Below are 18794 nucleotides of genomic sequence, written 5' to 3'. Positions count from 1 at the left end.
AAGCTGAATTAGGGAAATTAAGTATGGTAGGGATGAAGAACCCTCAGCCAATGCTAAATGCCAAACCGAATTAAACATTTTGAAGTGCCAAGAAATATCTCCTTAGTCCTCCATTATTTCTGGATTATTGAGATCTCGGTTTTGTGTATCCTGCTTATGGGGGGGGGGAGCATGGCTGAGAGAATTTTCTGAAGGCTACTTCCACCTGAATGACCCATTGATTTAGCTGGCTCCAGGGCTTCAGGAACTTGGAATCAAATCCAACAAAGGCTCTAAGCAGCCAGAAGTGTATCCCAAATAAATCACTGGCTGCGAACAAGGTGTTGAAAATGTGTAGCTTGCTTGCTTTCAGTCTCACACCAGTTTGCTCAGTGGCTTCCTGCATTCCTGTGCCTTCCTCTGTCCACTTCATCTCTAAAAGGGGAGTGATGGTACCTGCTCCCTGCAGAAAGGAAAGCGCCCAGAGGTTCCCCGTGAGAGGCTCTTGAATTCTTTCAGCGCTAGTTGAATGCTAGTGGTTTCAGTCGGCATCAAGACTAGCTTTTATGAGCGTAGAAGCAGTGGAGATAGAGGCTTAGGATGAGGACCATGCATGCGGTCACCATTCCACAGCTCCTGAGTCTGCAGTTAACAGCTACAGTTCCTAAGTCAAATAAGCAAGTGTGGAAAATGTGGCAATTTATGACTTCCAATGCTCTGTGCTTTCCATGTTCTTCTCCATGACGTCAGGGAGGACAGGGCTGCGGTGAGGAATGGTAGTGTGGGAGGGCAGAGCTCTTAGAAGTCTCCTCGTGTTTGCCAACCCTCACCAGAAGGGCAGATGGTGGGCGCTGGAGAGAGAGCTCACTGTTTAGAAGGTGCGCTGTTCTTGTAGATCCAACACCCTCTCCTGTCTTCCGTGGGCACTTATATACATGTGTTGGGTACACTTGCACAAATGCAGGTTAAAACGAAAGAAATCTTTTTAAGAGAAAAAAATGTTAATGCCAGTGCAGAAGAGCACAGAGTGGACTCAGGGAGGTTGGGAGAGACAGGGGCTCTTACATGTGGGACCAAACAGACATCTGCCCCTGACCCGGGGCTCCTGTATGCCCCGTGCTGCCTCTGCTCAGGTACAGAGCGATGCTTACGCCAAGCATCCCTCTGAGTGTCTTTGTCCCGTTCTCTGGGTGACGACGAGACGGGCTTCTTAAGCCTCTGCTCAGAGGTGTCACGGAAGGGCCTCGTCGAAAATCAATGTGTATCAGTGTTCTGAAGGGAACCCATGTGAGTGACCCAGGAATGGACTGTCTTACATTATTTATCTAAAAGCAGCCAGTGGTTTGAAGCAGACTGCCCATTCCCTCTGGCAATCCTGTGAAGTTCCTTTTACAAGGCAGAAAGTACAGAGAACGCTGTCAAGGCCGATAGGCTCACGGTAGACCACAGCATAACAAATGGAGAAAGTGAAGGCTGAGAACTTCCTGTTAGGAACTGCAGACAGACAAACTAGAGAAGGAATGTTAACCCCAAAGAATGCTAATGAGAAGAGGGAGGGAGGGGGAGAGACACAGAAAGAGAGAGAGAGAGAGAGAATTCCTACGGGAGAGCTGAGCCCAGGTTGGTGGGGGTTTCCCAGCTGCAGGTAGGAGTGTCGAGGGGTGTTTTGGCTGACTAGCATGTGTGGTCTGACAGTACCAGGCACTATTCCAGGCCCCTTAGGGGAGAAACACTTTTCATCAGAGGAGGCTGTTTGTTCCTGGGCACGGCTGCTCACCGTTTGTGCTCTAGTGCTCCAGTATGCTGACCAGGGCGCCGCCATACTTGACTCTTCTATGGTGAGGGAGTTTCTGGAGCAATCCTGGGAGGGGTTTAAATAACTAGCTGCTTTGTCTCTCCTCCTGAAAACACAACATAACCGCGGCTAGGCAGGAACCTGGGGCACGTTTCATCTTATGCCTACTGTCTCTCCATCCTGCAAAAAGAAGGGAAGCCCCAGGAAGCAGTGTCACTCTTGGGTGGTGGGTTTTCATTTCAAGGTGAGCGTGGCCGGGGTTTCGTTAGTTAGGTTGTCTGCATCCTGAAGTGGCGGCAACTCTGCTGCCTCGGCTGCTCAAACTGTATCAACCGCTTCCGGTCATCTGTGTGTGTCTCTTCATATCACCACGCTGGCCAACAGCAGCTGAAGGTGGGCAGAGGTCTGCCTCACTGGTAGAGAAATGCAAGGTGGGGGATTTGTGAGTCACAAGGGAATATGAGCCAAACGCCAAGAGACGGGAGTGTGGGTGAAAAGGTTCAGGTGCTGATCCTGACAGCCTAACAGATGCGGACATAGAATGTCCCCAAACCCACCTTGCCATAGCCTGAATTCTGAAGTATCCTCTGCGCTCCTGCTTCTTCCTTGCTGACAGTGGCCCAGCTACATTTGCCTAATTCCTCCAGTGGACTCCAGCGGCACTCTGGAGTCCCCTTTACAAATGCATTATTTTCCCTTATGCTATCCTTGTGCCCGAGAGTCTTTGTTTCCCAACCATACTAAAGAGTCTTTATGGGAGAAGCCAGATCCCATACATCTTCATTACCCAAGCTCCCTAGCATGGTCTCTGAACAACCCAGTGAACCCTCTTTGTAAGCCATGGTTGCTTGGCTTATCACTGAGTTGAGACTGCACTTTGAAGCGCAGCGCAGCTCAGCCTCCTCTTTTTGGGTGATGCCTATCGTGGAAAGCTTCAAACTTCAGATCACAAATAAAAAGTCCTTAGAAGTTACCACAAGTGTCTAGGGGACGCACATCCTGCCACTTGGGATCCCAGTCAAGGCGCATCCTTGGTTTCTACTGGTGGGAGAGTGGAGAGGCTGGGATGATGGCTCAGCCGCCATCACGTGTGCAAGGACCAGAGGTCAGTCTTCAGAACCCATGTAAAAATGCTAAACGTGACTATACATGCTTATGATCCCAGCACTGAGTATGTGGAGATGGCTCTCTGGGGCTCACTGGCCATCCAGTGAGTTAGCAAGTTCTAAGCCAAGTGAGAGACAGTCTCAAAAAGAAAAGAAAAGAACAGGAAGAAAGAAGCAAAGAAAGAAAGAAAAAGCCAAGGTGGATAGCATCTGAGGAATGATATTTGAAGCTGTCCTCTTACCTCCATGTACACACACACACACACACACACACACCCCTAAGGTCCTGTTCAGTTTGAGTAACCAAGTGGGCAGGGTAACACTGATTGCATTAGGCCTTGATTGCTAGCAGACCAGCTTTGTCTGGTCTGAGATCGACTCCACAAGGGGACCAAGAAGAAACAGGGTGGTGGGAGCACCAAGGTTGGAAGTGGAAGGCCTATGGGTGGTGGGCTCTCTCCCTGACCCATGCTGCTGTGAGGTGCGGCTCACTCCACTCTCGCTAGCCTAGCTCACACTCACAAACACAGCTTTCTGCTTATACAGCTCTGGATCATCTTCTACAAGTGTTTTCCCCGTTGCGATTCGATTCTAAATCCTTGTCGTCTCCAGCCTGTCCTCGGTTCCCCAGCTGGCACAGCCTCCCGAGGCTGACATTTCTCCCTCCCACACAGCTGCTACCTCGCTCCCTGCCTGGCGCTCCAACTCTTCCTTCTTCCTGTCTCTTGTGGGAGCCAGGACCCCTCCTTTCTGGACTTTGTGATGGCAACTGCCCTCTCTTACTTTGTCTTTGCCAGAACTCCAGAACCTCCTGTGTCAACCACCTCTTTCCTGCCTTCATCTTAAAACAAGCAAATGAACAAAAGCACCTTTAGTTTTACCTGGTGTGCACAACTGAAAAAAAAAAAAAAACCACAAGTGGTCGCTGAAGAGCAAAAAAAGGCTTTTGAGAGAAAAAAAAAATCTCTTAATCAAACACAGATATCAAGAACACGAGCAAGGGGGCTAGAGAAATTGCTATCAAAGTAAATTGCTTTTCGTACAAATGTTCCTTTTATTTGGGTTTTCCCCAGTGTGCTATTCTCTCTTGAAGGCTTGGCGAACAGATGCGCTTTTGAAAATGTTGATTAGCTTATCCTTTTCTTGACCCCTTCCCACTCACCCCAATTCCTGGGGTTGGTGATTATTCCAAGAGTGGAGGTGAGCCACTGAAGTGTTCCTCACCTTAAGTGGCCTTTGCTTCTCCAGGTGCAGAATCTCAGCTGGGGCTGAGCATTGACTCTACGATACTTAGAAATGGGACAGTTTTCAGGAAGCCTTCTCATCCAGTCCTTGGCCTCTAGAGAAAACAGGCCTAGGGGAAGATGCTCTCATAGCCACTACCATCCATTTGCCCTTTTCCTGTCAATATCAACACCATATCCATCCCTTTCTAGTCTATGATCAGTGGTTGCCTTGGTCTTCTTCTCTGGAGTGTGAGGTAGAGATTTTTTCTTGTCTTTGTCAGAGCCCAGACACCCTAAATCAAGTACAGGGTTTGGCCCCAAAGTCACTGGTAAGAGCCCCATGGTTCTTGTTCTAGTCTGACTCACGTATTCTTATTCAGCATCTATCTATCTTCTAATCTTGAAGATTTTAAGACATGAGCATCCCATCAAAGTGATTAACTGTCAAAAATGTGAGTTTTATCCAGGTTCCTTTTTTAAAATATAAATCATATATAAGTGCATGAATATAAAAGTCTGGGTTGACTTTCACAAGCTCGGTGTGATCCCTGCGGTAGACACCACCTGCGTCTTGTTGAATCACCTTCGTATCTTCATTCCAAAGAAACAGGCCTGGAGAATAATTCTGGAGATGGGCATCGAGGTAGGAAAGCTGGCATAGCCTGCAGGTGCCAGTGGCTACACTAAAAGCATGCCAGGAATAGGCTGGACTCATAGAGGACCAGTGCCACATGGCATTGGTCCTTCCAAAGAGTGGATCTTGGCAGGTTGTCCTGTGTGTCCTTTTGTAGAGGCTGTGGGGATGTGAGCAAGCTTTAGCACTCTGGCCAGGAATGAAGAAGACTTTTAATATAATTGGAAATGAGTGGATTTCCAGGGTGACGGTGATGGATCCTCCTCAGTTCAGTCTGTGGTCAAGGAGATAGTCTCTGACACACGATGCTGACGAGTGAGCCGTTTCTTCGAGTGTGCGGTGTACAGCTCTCTCTTCCCATTGCTACTTCAGCTGCTTGAGGTTTTTGAGTTACCCTAATTAGCGTGAGACATAGGCAGAAATGAGAGCACACGGCTTATTATCACGTAGTGGACTCCCTTTATAAATATTTGAGCATTTTAGATGGGTAATTTTCATTGGTACTGATTTCTATAGGTTGCACAGTTTTGTGCATAAAAACAAGCAGATCACACATCCCTCAAATTATCATATAAAAGAAGACGACAGGCAATGATAATACTGGAAAATTCCAGAGTAAATTAACTTAGCTCTATTCAAGCCTGGACTAGATTGGGTACCTATATTTGATCTGTTCTAAATGGTGGGTGCGGGGGCAGGGTAGGGGGATGGGGAACAACACAAAAAATAGCCTGCGATGGGGAAGGCAAGAGACAACGGCACAGATAAGGGAAAGGGGGAAGGCATTAAGACATTCTCTCCAGTTCCTTTATATTAAGCCATCTGACGATGAAACACAACTTCCTTCAAGTGCTATGTGTTTATTGAAACCAGAAGAGGATGACTCTAGTACTTTCTGTACTTAGGTACACACATATGGGGAGATGCAATTTGCTACACTGAATATTTGCCATTGCAGTGGTGGCTGAGGATATGCATAGGAGCCGAGGGGCCTCGCTGTAAAACCCAAATCTCAGCTGGTAATGGATGACAGTTATGAAAACACAAGAACTTCTTTGACACTGAAGATGTGACCTCTCTTAGCTGGTTTTTCTGGTTATTGTTAGGAGAAAGCACCTTTGCAAGAGAAATAACCCAGCATTGTGCATGCAAAATGATCTTAAAGTGGGCGTGGTTCTCCAGAAGCTTACCACGATGGGGAGTGGGGCTCAGAGATGGTTGGCTCTTTACCTTTAGTTGTGATGATAGAATTTCTGATAAATTGGTGTGTTTGTTTTTCTTTTTTTTTTTTTTCTATCTTAATAGTGGACATCCCAGAAATCCATGGGGGAGAGGGCTATGAAGATGAAATTGATGGTGGGTATCACAATGATTTAACAGATAATCATGAAATTCAAACTTTGGTTATAAAGCTGTCAACAAAAAATAATGCTCTGGCTGTTGGAAGCCCCGAATTTAGAACTACCAGTCAGAAATAGAAGTGAAAAGGCCTGAGTGAACATCAACAGTCTCACGCTAGTCTGGACAGCTCATTGCACTGCTTACGGGGAAACCTGGTTACACTATCCAAGCCCTCAGAACTTGCTTAGTGAAGATTTCGGGGTTTTGTCCACACTGCCCACCTTGTATTATCACATTTCTTCCAAGCTCTGTCTGGTTTTGCCTTTCAAACGCACACACTTCTGGAAACCTAATTCCAGAGTCTTGGCAGGGGACAGGACAAGCACATGGGTGTCATTTCTACCTTCCCCTCGGCAGTGAGGGTCTCCTGGGCCTCTGTGAGTATCAGACCTGATCTCTAAGATCCCACTCACAGAACAACTTCAGACCAAGACTTACCATTTAGGGGAACAGTTTCTAGAACAGTTGCTTTTAACCTGACCTTAACCAGAAACTTCAAGCGTAGTTATGGCAACTAGAGTGACAAACCCAAACACCTTGTCAGCCGGCTGCAGGGTCTCCCTGCAAAACCCACTCCAGTTCTCCTTTTATGGGCAAAAGTGCACAACTGGCCTGCACGGGAGCCTGCAGGAGAGCAGACAGAAACGCTAGAATGCAAAACACTGGGAGGAGGATGTGGAACGCTGACGCCTGGCCCTGTCTTAACTGCTTGCTCGCTTCCCGGAGGCATGAGTTACCCAGTGACCCGGGCCCTGCCAAACCTCAGTTTCAGCACCTACTAACAAGTAGGTGGCACTAATGGTAGCACTACTCTGCCTTCCTCCCGGAATTCTTAGGGAACCCTGAGGAAGTGGGTCCCGTCCCGACACTAGACATGTAAGGATATCCTTTTCCAAAGGTGACTGTAGCAAAGCCACAAGCTGGATTGCCTCACCCAGAGACATTTATTTTCCTACTGCTCTGGAGGCTTGTCCTAGATACAGGACAAGGCTGTATCTAGGTACAAGGTACAGACAAGGCTGGTTTCTTCTGAAAGCTACGAGGACCCCTATCTCTCTCTCTCTCTCTCTCTCTCTCTCTCTTCCTTTCTCATTCTCTCCCTCTTTCCCTCTTCCTTCCCTCTGGTTTGTGCATGACCATTTCTGTATTTGCTCATGTCTCCGTGCCCCCTTTCCTTAAGGGGTACCAGTCAGATTGGGTTAGAGCCCAGCCTAACGGCTTCTTCTTGTTGCTCAGCAAAGGCCTTGACTCACAGTAAAATCAACTTCTAATAAAGTACTAAAGGTTTTAACTTAAACAAGAATGGCGGAGGCCTGTTTAACCTGTACCAATAAAGTGCACGTGTGAAGGGAGATCTGAGGACTAGAAAGGAAATCTGCTGCATATATGGCCAGGAGTGCTAAGCGGGGAAACTCATGATATGAAAACCACCTCGGCCTGACCTTTGACTTAACATGAAGCAGTTGGAGGTGAGGGATGAGAAGGCAAACAAAGAACTGTGCCTGAGACACGTGGCCAACCTGTGCGCTGCAAAGTGACCCTGAGGAGTCCGTTAAAACCCGAGGGCTGGAGATTCTGCGGAGCGGTGGCACACCTGCTCAGCGTGCGTGAAGCCTGGGGTCTGATCGGCACCAGCCAAAAGAAAACAAACACAAAACCCGAGCTTTTATAATGCAGGCCGGGTTACTTAAATATCAAATATCTATCTATCTATCTATCTATCTATCTATCTATCTATCTATCTATCTATCTATCTATCATTCTATCCTGTGGTACTACGGATTGAATTTAGACCCTCGTCCGTTTCAGGCAAGTGCTCTATCACCTGCCCTTAATGATCAACTATGTAGGGGCTGGGACCGCATCGCAGGTTAGTACATTGCTTTCCTAGCATGTGTGGGGCTCTGAGTTCGATCCCTAACACTACATAAAACAGAGTGTGGTGGTGCGCGCCTATAATCCCACCACTCATGGAGTAGAGGCAAGTTTAAGGCCAGCCTGGGATACCCACTATAAATAAATAAAATGATATATGATATATTATATATATATATATATATATGATGTACATGTATGTATTTGTCATACATACATGTCTATATGGAGGGGTAGCTGTACTTACTATGTGCCCGGCTGCAAGCCCTTGACAATTACTAGTTCTTTTAACGCTCCTAACAACCCAGGGAGGTTGTTCTGTTAGCACCTCCATTTTAGAGATGAGAGAACAGAGTCAGAGAAGGAGTTAGGGCACATGCCCCCAGTGACCCAGCTAGAACATAGCAGAGTTTCCAAAGTGCCTGCTGCTAAGCCCTAAAGCCTCCCGTTTTTGTTTTTGTTTTTCCTCCATGCCTACCATCTTGTGTATTTTGTGCTGCAGATGAGTATGAGGGAGATTGGAACAACTCTTCTTCTTCTACCTCAGGGGCTGGCAGCCCCTCGTCTGGCAAGGAAAAGAGCTGGCTGTACACACTGGATCCCATCCTCATCACCATCATCGCCATGAGCTCGCTGGGCGTCCTGCTGGGGGCCACCTGCGCGGGCCTGCTCCTCTACTGCACCTGCTCCTACTCCGGCCTGAGCTCCCGCAGCTGTACCACCCTGGAGAACTACAACTTCGAGCTCTACGACGGCCTCAAGCACAAGGTCAAGATGAACCACCAGAAGTGCTGCTCGGAAGCTTGACCGACTGCATCTGAGGAGACGTGACCGATTGCGTCTGAATCGCTTCTGACATTTCGTTCCAATGAGAGGGGCTAGTGAAGATTATGTTTTTGTTTTTGTTTTTTCCTTTCCCTTTGGAAACTGAATGCCATAATCTTGATCAAACCGATCCAGAATACGGAAGGTATGGACAGGACAGACAGGCCAGGCTAGGGAGAAAGGGAGATGCAGCCGTGAAGGGAATTAGGGCCCGCCGAGGACTGTGGTGGCCAAGTTAATGCAGGAACCGGGCCGTGTTCTCTGCTGGGACAAAGATGGGAGTGCATCTCTTTGGAGTCACAGTTCTATTTCATTTGTGGGTTTGTTATGATTATGATTGTTATTGTTATTTTTTTATTTTTATTTTTGTTCTGTGAGCAACTCAAAGAGGCAGAAGGGGATGGCTTATCCAGTGGAGAAGTGGGGAGATAATCTTTATTCTCCGCCTCTCTTTCTAAACAACACTTGAAAAGCAAAGGGTCTTTCCAGCCCTTTCATCTTGAGAAATGAAACTTAAAACACAAAAGCCACCCAGCTTAGCTCACCCTCGGGTGGTGAACTCACCTCAAGAGACTTGCTGAGGTGTGCCGGATTCTGCCAGCCAACCCTAGGAGCTGCCGTTTTCAGTCCTAGCACATGGAAGTAGGATGTTATTGCCTTTAACTTTTTTTAATCCAGGGGAAGATTGCCATTTTAGGGTCAGCTTGAACAATTCTTTCTTATATATTATTTAAAACAAACCAGAACAGAAACTTCATACGCCAGAATCCATAGACACACCTCTATGGTGAGACACAGACAAGCCTTAAAATGCTTTGATGACTTGGGGGGGCATTCCTTAATGGAGACCCAGAGTTTGTGGCTGTGGGGTGTCCTTTGTGAGGCCTCTGCTGGGGGCTTTGCCTTTTCTTTTTCCTCCCATTTGTTCTCCTACAGCATATACATATATTCACATATGCACGCACACACACACACACACACACACACACACACACACCACACGGGTGGAGAGAGGGAGGGAGGGAGAGAGAGAGATTTTTACAAGTCTCTCTTCTCTCTTCTCAGATCAGGGTAGGAAATAAGGCTGATGGTGTGTTTCCTCCTGGCCTTTAGATGGAAAGAATAACAAAGGAGAAAGAAACCCAACCTGTGCTGAGAAGACTGAGCAGTGTGGACAGAGACATTTTGCTGAATCGGTCTCCTTGATAGGTTAATAACATTGATTTCTTGTGGGGAGGCTACCTCCTTGCAGGGATGTAAACACAAGGGCACGCATGAGTTATTTCCACCCACAAGTCTGTAAGTGCTGTGGATGACCACACTGCTTCAACTCCAGGAGAGCTCCAGTTCTTATTCATACACATATGTGCCATGTACACAGACGAACGCGCACTCTCGCGTGCGCGCGCGTGCGCACACACACACACACACACAGCCGTTTATGTGTTTTGTTTTTTTTTTTTATTAAGTGCCTTGAAAACAATGAAGAAAATCTATTTTCCTCTAGGTAGGAATCATGACTGTCTCACAAGGTAAGGCATTCCTCCTCCTCCTCCTCCTCCTCCTTCCCTCCCCTCAGTGACTCCATTCCCTGCTCCCCCACCCACCGCTGACCCACAGTGGAATGAGTCTTGCTACCAGGGAAAATCAGAGCCCTAGATGACTCCAGGAAGGGAGGCATCAGGAACAGGATCAAACTGTGTGAACGATAAGATTGTCCTCATCAGGACCCAAATCTTGACTTTGTATTAACGCCTAAAGATTGTCTGTGCCCTAGAAATACATTATAAGCCCCGCCAGTATGCCCAGACAGTTGCAGAGCAGTGGTAAACTGTCTGACCTTCTTTTTTTTCTTTTTTTTCTTTTTTTTTTTTTTTTTTTTTTGCTGCTGTGGTCACCCACAATTTCATTTGTCTTTTACCCAGGCAAAGGGGGTAGGGTGAACAGGTCTGGCTGGTCCCTTTAAATGTTAACTTATGAAAATGCTAGTTCAGATGGTAATGTCGCAGTGTTTTGTATGCAGAGAGGGAGCAGTCCTACCGACAGCTATTTCACGTGTGTGTCTTTGCGAGCCTTTGAGTTCTCTGTATCTACTGTGTATGTGAGTGGTCACGTGGGACTCGGTGCCGGTGTTGTGACTTTGACCTTGAGCCTGAGTGTTACTGCTGATCTGGGCACTCCTTGGCACAGTGGTAGAGGTGAACAGTTAATCTGTCGAGCCCTGGGGGCTTTAGCGTTAGGAGCACCCCCCGAGCTGGGCATGCGGTAGAAGAAAGTCTGTGATTAGATCACCCTCCCATGTGGCTAGGATTCAGAAAACTGGGAGCTTCCAGGGAGGAGAGAATTCCCCACTCTGGGGATCCTGGCCCTCTCATTCCCAGTGGACCATTTTGCTGTAATTCCCCAAAGACCAGCCCTGTCTAAAGCCTGAAGTTGTGAGTGCAACTCAACCTGCATCTCTCTACAACTCCTGCATCCATTTCACTTTGGCCAATTTGAGGCTCTCTGGGTGGGCCCAGAGGGCTAAAAAGAAGCAGGGACCCCCAGGGCTGTATGTAGATACCTCACCAAGGCTGGAGGCTGGTCTGTTTGTAAGACGTAAAGAAAGAAAGCTGGGTCCCATTCTAACTTGGCCAGGGGACACCTTGGTGCATTTGATATCTCTATCTGCAGGTAGACCAGCTGGCCCATCTCCTTGAATTACTCCCTTTGGAAAGCCTAATTCACAGTATTGATCTCTTCTTTTGCCTTGTACTGAATGACACATTACCTCCACGCTCTCCCGGACTAAGCGGTCCACAGGGCCACAGGGTTGCTTTCTCTCTTTTGTGGGGATGGGAAGTTGACAGGGATGAGGGTCCAAGGAATGAGCATGAATGACAAGAAAACAAGTTAAGCTTTTCCAGGGTGTGTGGTTAAAGGTATTTGACCATTCGCTGGCTGAGCCAGATCACGGAACTCGAGAGCTTTTACTGTGATTCTTCAATGTAAAAAAAATAAACAATGTCAAACTGTGTTTATATGATTTGTATAAAGCCTTTTTAAGATTACTATTTAAATAAACATTATACCAGAACTACTTTTCCTGCATTGTCTTTATTGGAGATAAAGAGAGCTCGGATCACATTGTCCCATGTGCTCAAGACTTTTCTGGATTTTACTACTGAAAGTTTTGTGTCCTGGGGAAATAGACCTCATGTTAGCTTGGACTGCTACAACAGGAGACCATAGATCAGGTGATGTAATCAAATGGTTCTCTTAGTGCTGGAAGCTGAGAAGTTGAAGACCACGCTACCAGCACATTTGGGGTATTTCTAATTCGTTGATAGCTACCTTCCCTCCATGTGCTGTCTGGTCTTTCCTTGGTGAGTGTCTTTGTCTGTTTCTTCTTGTAAGAGTTTTAACCTCATCTTTGCAACTTAATCTAAGCTGAATTACTACCCAAGACCTCACGATCTCCTAATACCATCTCAAAGGAAGTTAGACTTTCAATAAATGAATTTGGAGAGAATTCAAACTCCCTTAATTCTGGATAAACTGAGGCGGTCCATCATTCTCTTGAGACAATATTACTCATCATTTAGAGTTAGTAGGTTGTACAACTTGTCGGCATTTTATGAAATGAAGATGAGCAATGGCATATCTGGCCAGGTGGAACACCTAACTGACTATAGGTCTTGCCCGATAGAGTTCAGAAGCCATGATTCCCTGCTCCTATCCCGCCTCTCTTGGCTCTGTAGCTTCAGAGTTCTCACTGCTTTCTTTCTCCTCTGACTTCATTCTCAACCTCTCTAATGGCTCCAAGGCCTAGGAGAGATCTCCAGGCATGGCCCTGAGCCAGTAGCCCTGGCATCAGTATGGAGCTTACTTGAGATGTGTATTTTGGTTTCTATCCCGGATCTAATGAATGAGAAGCTCCAGGGACAGAGCCTAGGGGCTCTCTGTTTCAAAAAGCCCACCAGGGAATCCTGTTGCTCTTTCTGCTTTAAGAACCATGGGCTATAGTCTGGGTATTAGTCTGTAATTCAACATATGATTTCCAGATGTTTTCTTCCATTCTATGGGTTATGTTTTCGTTTATTTTTTATTTTTTTCAGTTATTTCTTTTATTTTTGAAATTATAGTTACATCATTTCCCTCGTCCCTTTCCTCCCTCAAGCCCTTCCATATACCCTTCTATGGTCTCTTTCAAATTTATGGTCTCTTTTTTTCATTAATTATTGTTACATGCACACACACACATACACACACACATATTCCTAAATATAACTGGCTCCGTCTATATAATGCTGCTTGTATGTATGTGCTCAAGAATGACTATTTGGAATTGAATAACCAGTTAATGTGCTCTTCCCTGGGGTAGGTTATTTCTTCTGCTCCCAGCATTCCGTAGTTATCTATAGTTCTCTGGGGTTAGGTCTTACGGTCTTTCCCAATCTACGTTAGCATGTCTGCTGGTGTTGTCCTTGTTCAGATCATTAGGCAGTCATGTTGGTGAGAGTCTATGGGTACAGCTTCTGACCTTACTGGGAAACACACTCACAGCAAACTCTCTGTTCCTCTGACTCTTACTCTGCCCCACCTCTCCCACAATATCCCCTTATCTTAGGGTAAAGGAGTGTTTTATAGATATGTCCCTGACTGGGCTCCACAGCTCTCCATTTTGATTGGTTGTGGTTTTCTATGGGGGTCTCCATCCCTTGCAAAGAGAAGGGTTTCTTTAATAAATAATTTACATTTCCTGTGCATTCAGTACCCTCTCCTGGCCTCCAAAGGCCCCTGCATACGCGTTCTTATCCAGACACATCCACAGAAACGTAAATAAATAATAAAAGCAAACCTTCTTTTAAAAGGGAATAAAATCTTGATGTCCAACTGAATAAATTAAAAATATTCATACAATTGAACATGATTTGGCCAAAATGGAATAAATTATCAATACATGGCAAAACAAACAAACAAACAGACCCATTACCAGTCTAAGGGAACATGAACACCCTGGGTCCAGAGATAGAGGGTTGTGAGGAGCTGGGACCCAAGGGCAGATGTGGCAACGTGTTGCATTCCCTCTGGGAGAGAGCACACCCTCTCCATCCCAAGAACATTTATGTAGAATCACACAAAAGTGACTTATAGCCAGAACTGCTCACCTGACAGCCATGGTCATCGATTACTTGTTCCCCAGGTATCCAGTCACTGCCATCTTAACTAAATCATCCCTTCATCTGGCCCCTAGGCTCCTATCCCCTCAATGCCACACCTTTTCAGACAGCAGGCACGTTATTAGAATGGGCCCACGGGGTATTTATTGCAGGAAATCATAGTCCGCAGCAATAGGAAAGGACACAACGTGTGACCTGTAAAGGGGGCTACACCTCCAGGTTAGCATGGTCCACTTTAGACTCGTGGACCTGGTCTTGACATTGTTCTAAGGGAGCTCCAGTCAACGATTGGATTGCCTGTGCCTCCGTATCGACCTCTCGTGTGGCAGCAGTTACATTTCTTTGATTATCACAGATGCTATGAAGCAACACCTGGCCTCACAAAGGGGTTTGGGATTCTCTGATTATTTTTTTTTATTGGATTCAAAACAAACCAGACTTTGGACAATGAAGGCAAAAGGAAGCCAGATATAGTCCAAGGTAGTACTGTTAAGTTCCCACAGAGGATAATTCACCAAGGGAAGCCAGGTAGAGCTTTACAGTGAGCCTCTTCCTGAGGAAGCTACAAACAGAGCTAAATTTGCTTCATCCTAATGCTTCACACACACACACACACACAAAGAAATTTGACCGGCTCACTTTATTTGAGAAATGTTTTTTGAGCACTTCCTGACTTTTCACACTCCAGTGAGAGAATGAAAAAGAAATATCCAAGCAACAGAATCAGGACTGCTTATGGGAAATGCAGTGATGGTCAAGTAGCAGGTACCTCTAACAGGAATCATCAGGATTGCCGTCTCTAAATAAGTCATCAAGGAAGGCCTCCAAGATGGTGCTGTTTGTGCTAACTCCTGAAGGAGAAAGCAAGCAAAGAAAAATGCCCAAGAGACAGCTGTGCAGATCCCTTTGAGGGGAAAGAGGTCAATGCCTGCCCAGGACACAAAGCAGTCAATTAAGAGTGTGATCACTGGGAACGGAGATCACACTGGATGGTAAAGGTCAGGAGGAGGAGGCCCTCTCTTATCTGCGTGAGTCTGTGGCTTCCCTTCATCTTCAGAAAGAGCAGCCACCCTCCCACTCCCAGGCCTTGGAGGGTTACCACAGCCAAATGTACAACTTCTCTCTTGGCCCCTCCTGTGATCTTCATGGGCTTCACAGGCCTCCTGTGAAGTGGGCTTCCATCGTGTAACCGACCCCTGCGACAGGAACAGAGGGTAAAGTGAAAGCACATCTCTTCCTTCCTTCAGCTGAGCTTTGGGTATTTTTAAAATCTTAATAAACTAATAACATCTCCTGGTCGCTAGCCATCTAGTGTTTACAGAAGAACTGGTTTTTTTTTTCTTCTTCTCTGTATTCCTTCTGGAAATGTTTACGATATCCGCAGAGGAGGCAGGCCAGTGAAATGAAGTTGGAACAGGCCTATGCTTCAGAGAACAGGACCCATCTGGACGCTGAGTCTGTCTCTCTTCCCCAAACACACTGATGATGGGGATGGGGTGGGAGGGAAGCTAGAAACAGCGACTCAATTCCCATTCTCCAAGGCTTCAGGCTGTACCTCCTGGCCCAGCTAACCAGGATCCCTTTGAAAAATGTCCCTTGGGGGGTTGAAAGCGTGTGAAGTGGGGTGAGGAACAGAGTGAAGAATAGAAATTGCTGCTTGCTGTGTATCCTCAGATCTGCTGTCCTCCCTAGGGACTCACAGTGACTCCAACACCCGCTCCCATCAACGGCTAATCGGGCATGATCTTAAGAGTGAAGGCAAAGGCCAGGCTTGGCCCTGGATCCACACTGCTCTGCACTCCTGAGAGTTTCACGGGATGCCACCTCGTGCACTAGGCTAATCCTCCCTTCTTCCCGGCCTGTCTCTGTGACTATGAGCGGAGGCTCCTGGCAGAAGGATATTTCTTCCAAGTCCTGGAGAACTTCCAAGTCCTCCCAGCAAGAAACCTCAGTTGGGGGAAAAGGGGGGAGGGGGAGGTCATGATCCAAACTGTTTCTGTAGCTGATGCAGAAAATGACGGCTGCTTCCCTTCCCTTCCCAGCCAGCAACAAACCTGGAGATCACACGTGTGCGTGACTGTGTCTGTGAGTGTGAGTGCGCGTGTTCACGAGCAGAGAAGCATTCTGCCTGTCCTCTCGGGTTCTCAAGGGCTGTACACATTAGCTAACAAACAAAAGAGAGGCTCGTTCGCTAAAGCAGTGTGGGCCAGAGCCATCCCTCACCCCTTCTTCTAGTGCCCCAGGACATCCGTGTAGCAATCTGGCTTTCAATGGAGAACCCACAGTGCAGGACCAGAGCAGGCAAGCCCAGACCTTGTCTGATCCCATGCACACACAAGAGCCCAGGCCTCTACAGAAAGGCCTTCGTCACTGGAGAAGGTAGTCCTCGGGTCAGGCATTGGCGATGTGAGAATCTGGGGAGTGCCCTCTTGGAAGTCTTTCACCAAGTTCCTCACTGAACCAGCAGGTTCAGGAGGCTGTGGTCGGGCATGCACCATGGACCCACCTCCCCTTCCAGGCTCAGCCTCTCCTAGAAATGTGGTTCTGCCTGTGAGGCAGCCTGTGGCCTCCACGGTGCCCTCCCATGTCCACCCAAAGCCTTCCAGACGTGTCTGCAGAGCCAGGTTGCAGTGGTTTGGAGCAAGGTTCCACCAATAAATCTTGAAAAGAAGCCCTTGAACCAGAACACGGCTTTTCCCTGCTCGCTCTGTCATGCTGACTAGGTGTGCAGATGTCCGCGCTGTCACCCTGGCAGTTCAGCTTGACCACCTGGGCTTGCCTTGTCTCCTCCTCGAGTCCTCTGCCTGCCCTCCTCATCTCACCCCTCCTCCAGAATTCCTGTTTCTCTTTGGAGTCTTAAACACAGTTTAAGACCCGTGGGAGTTCAAAGAACGCTCACAAGGTTTTGAAGTTCCCAGCCCTCCACTTTCCTTGAACTTGCATGGCGCTGAGAGGGCAAAAGAGAAAACACTGCTCTTGAGATCTTGAGAGACCAGGGTTCAAGATTCAGTTCTGCCTCTACTTCTGTAACCTTGGGAAGCCGAGACTCATCTTGGCTTGCTCGTCTGGAAGCTGGGGTTTGGGATGAGTGCGTTTTGATCTCTGGCTTCCAGGAGTGTTTAGTGTCTGCGCTGTACAAACCAGTGAAGATGATGCCTCACAGGTGCCATCCATAGCCTTCTGTGAGAGGCTCTGGATGGAGAGCCCATGTCCAGGAGTCCCAGTGAGAAGGCAGGCACTATTGGTTTCTATTTAACTCGGGTATTTCAGGTTAAATAAAATATTCAAATTAAAATTCTGTCGAAACAGCTGGAACGTGGCCAGAGAGGGGCAATAAAAATGTCCCATGTCGTGGGACTTAGTCACCACTCCTGGATGGATGCAGACCTCACCCCTCATCAAACAAACTTCTTCGTGCCGCAAAGGAGACAATTACAGAAAACCACAACCAGTCACAATGCAGAGAGTAACTGAAGATGAGCTGCCCAACCCCAGATGATACATTTACAACACACCCCCTTCGCCTAAGGCTCAGGAAGGATCAAGAAAGAGGAGGAGGAAGGATTGTAAGAGCCAGAGGACCCGGAAGTCTGCTAGGAGATTTTCCTTCCAGCTATGACAGGAAAGCTATGCCCATGAAATCTCAACATCAAGGCTGCCGAACCAAGACCGTAACCGGTCCAACATGAGTTGACAACCCAAGGCAGATGGGGGAAAGCCCTTAGAACCCCACCCTAGATGAAGAACTACAATCAATTAACATCTGATGAGAGAGTTATCCTTCCCCGGGGATAAGACCCTTGGTTGGTTATCCAGTGCCAACTGGCCAACCGCAGAAGCACACGCGTGCTGGCAGCACTGAAAAAATGCAGAAGGTTGCATTTATATTTATCCATTTATATGTATTTGTATCAACAACGGCTAAAAAAGAGGGGAACATGAATTTGAATGGGACTTTGAGAAGGGGACATGGGAGGGAATGGAAGGAAGGAAAAGGAGGAACATAATGGTGTGCTTACATTTTAATTAAAAAACAATTTTTAGGGGTTAGAGAGATGGCTCAGAGGTTAAGAACACTGGCTGTTTCTACCAAAGGTCCTGAGTTCAATTCCCAGCAACCACATGGTGGCTCACAAACATCTATAATGAAATCTGGTGCCCTCTTCTGCCCTGCAGGCACACATGCAGGCAGCAGGACACTGTATAAATAATAAATAAATAAATCTTAAAAAAAAAACAAAAAATTTTTAAAACGACTCATGCAGCCAACAAGAAAAACAGTTCAGCAATTCCTCAAGGTATTAAACTATTATATACAATTGAGTATTACTGAACTTTAAAAAAAAGAGAATGACATCCTGACACATATTACATGAATGGGACTTTGAAAATATTGTGCTTAGTAAAATAATCCAGACACAATAAGACAAATGTTTGTGAGTCCACTTAGGTAAAGTATGTAGACTAGACAAATTTAAAATGACAGAGAGGGGGTTAGAGAGCTCCAGAGGGAAGGACAGAAGAGCGGGCGTGTGAAGGAGTACAGAGTTCGCTATGAGAAAGTTCTGCAAATGGGTAGTGGTTACACAACACTGTGAGGGTACATAGGCCCACTGGATCGTGTATTTCAAAATGGTTAGAACACTGTAAAAATATTGCATCACATGGATTTTACCGCATTTAACTCTTTTTATTGTTGTTGTTGTTGTTGTGTGTGTGTGTATGTACTGTGTGTGGGCATATAGTGTGTGTGTGTGTGTGTGTGTGTGTGTGTGTGTGTGTGTGTGTGTG

The 18794-nt window shown here is 46.8% G+C and overlaps 1 protein-coding gene across 3 annotated transcripts in view; it reads left to right on the top strand.

The window, feature by feature from the left end:
* The window catches only part of Nrp2 (neuropilin 2), a 114940-nt gene extending 103019 nt beyond the window's left edge, over positions 1 to 11921 (top strand). For 2 of the 3 annotated variants that reach the window (XM_055616968.1, XM_055616967.1), the window contains exons 16-17: positions 6046 to 6096; positions 8519 to 11921. In XM_055616968.1, the coding sequence (XP_055472943.1) occupies positions 6046 to 6096; positions 8519 to 8823 (356 nt within the window). In that variant the 3' untranslated portion in view covers positions 8824 to 11921. The remainder of the gene's footprint in view (positions 1 to 6045; positions 6097 to 8518) is intronic. The other variant, XM_055616970.1, reaches the window with a different exon arrangement.
* The last annotated feature ends 6873 nt before the right edge of the window (positions 11922 to 18794 follow it).

Source organism: Psammomys obesus, unplaced genomic scaffold, assembly GCF_907164565.1.
Source record: "Psammomys obesus unplaced genomic scaffold, mPsaObe1.curated_primary_1811, whole genome shotgun sequence".
Taxonomy (NCBI): domain Eukaryota; kingdom Metazoa; phylum Chordata; class Mammalia; order Rodentia; family Muridae; genus Psammomys; species Psammomys obesus.
This window is presented reverse-complemented; position numbering and strand designations above follow the sequence as displayed.